Raw genomic sequence first — 1168 nt, forward strand, 5'->3', positions numbered from 1 at the left:
CGTTATTCGGATTAAATGATTCATGTGTTTGAGAAAATAATATGTTTTCTACCTCATTTAGGTTACTTACAGTATATTTATTCCGTCCCAAAACTTTGCGTAACCATCCTCCTATGGGTGTAAACTTGTGTATAAAATAATAATATGAAAAGAAGACAAAACATTTATTTACTATTGATGCACATACCAAATAAATTACTAAAAAGTTTATACAGTTGGTATGTTTTTATTAAAATTTTATTTACTTTATATAATAAGCCAGAAGTCATAGAAGTTACAGCTATTCCCAGGAACACATAGCCAAATGTTTTTGTACAATCATAATTTTTACCAGAAAAATCTGTACGATCTAATAAACCAGGACAATGTAAATCCGCTTTTGACATTCCTTGTGCTAATGTTTTTTCTTCACATTTTAATTCAGGTATCGTTTTTATCGTGTAGTAACGTTTACATTTTTCATAAAAAACATCATCTTTATTATATGCTCCTTTATATAATCTTTGAAATTCATTATATACTAGAGTTTTTTCTTGGATGTATTCTTCATATTTTGTGCATTTTTCATCACTAGAATCAGCTAATACAATAATTTTATCATAATCGACACAATATTCATAAAGATCCTTATGAATTTTCCAGTTATTTAATGGAAAAAATACACTAAAATCACGCAGGCATTTAATGATTTGTGATTCATCGGAATTTGTAAAAACTTTGCTTAATATGAAAAGAAAATTAGCATAAAATTGAGAAACTTTACTATGATTATCTTTAAATATTCTATCCAACTGTTCATATATCCAAAGGCTCAAAAGGTTACAATGATGATCCTTAAATTCGCCTTCATTTTCTTGTTTCATAATTAGTTTTTAGATATTTTACAAGTTTTTCACAAATAATTATAATTTGTGGACTTGTCTTGTCTGGAGAATCCAGTGATTTACAATCTTCATAATGTTGTTCTAATTCTTCATTAGAAAATTTCAAATTATGATAGAAAATTTGGGATGGCAATTCTATTGAAGTTGGGTCAATGATTTTCTGAATAAAAGGGAAATTTCGTGCATTTTTAAGTGCTTATTTTGCACAAATCTTATTATTTACTAAAAATTGGTCATAAATATATATGACTTAAAAAATAATCGCTCATAATGATTATGTAATA

General features: G+C 26.4%; 1 protein-coding gene across 1 annotated transcript; it reads right to left on the minus strand.

The window, feature by feature from the left end:
• Window positions 1-346: 346 nt before the first annotated feature.
• PCYB_005100 (hypothetical protein) lies at window positions 347-863 on the minus strand (the record flags this gene model as incomplete). The annotated part of the gene is made up of 1 exon (XM_004227931.1): window positions 347-863. A coding segment is annotated over one exon (517 nt), but the record flags the coding sequence as incomplete, so codon positions are not given.
• Between the last annotated feature and the right edge of the window lie 305 nt (window positions 864-1168).

Source organism: Plasmodium cynomolgi (assembly GCF_000321355.1).
Source record: "Plasmodium cynomolgi strain B DNA, scaffold: 0665, whole genome shotgun sequence".
NCBI classification, from domain to species: domain Eukaryota; phylum Apicomplexa; class Aconoidasida; order Haemosporida; family Plasmodiidae; genus Plasmodium; species Plasmodium cynomolgi.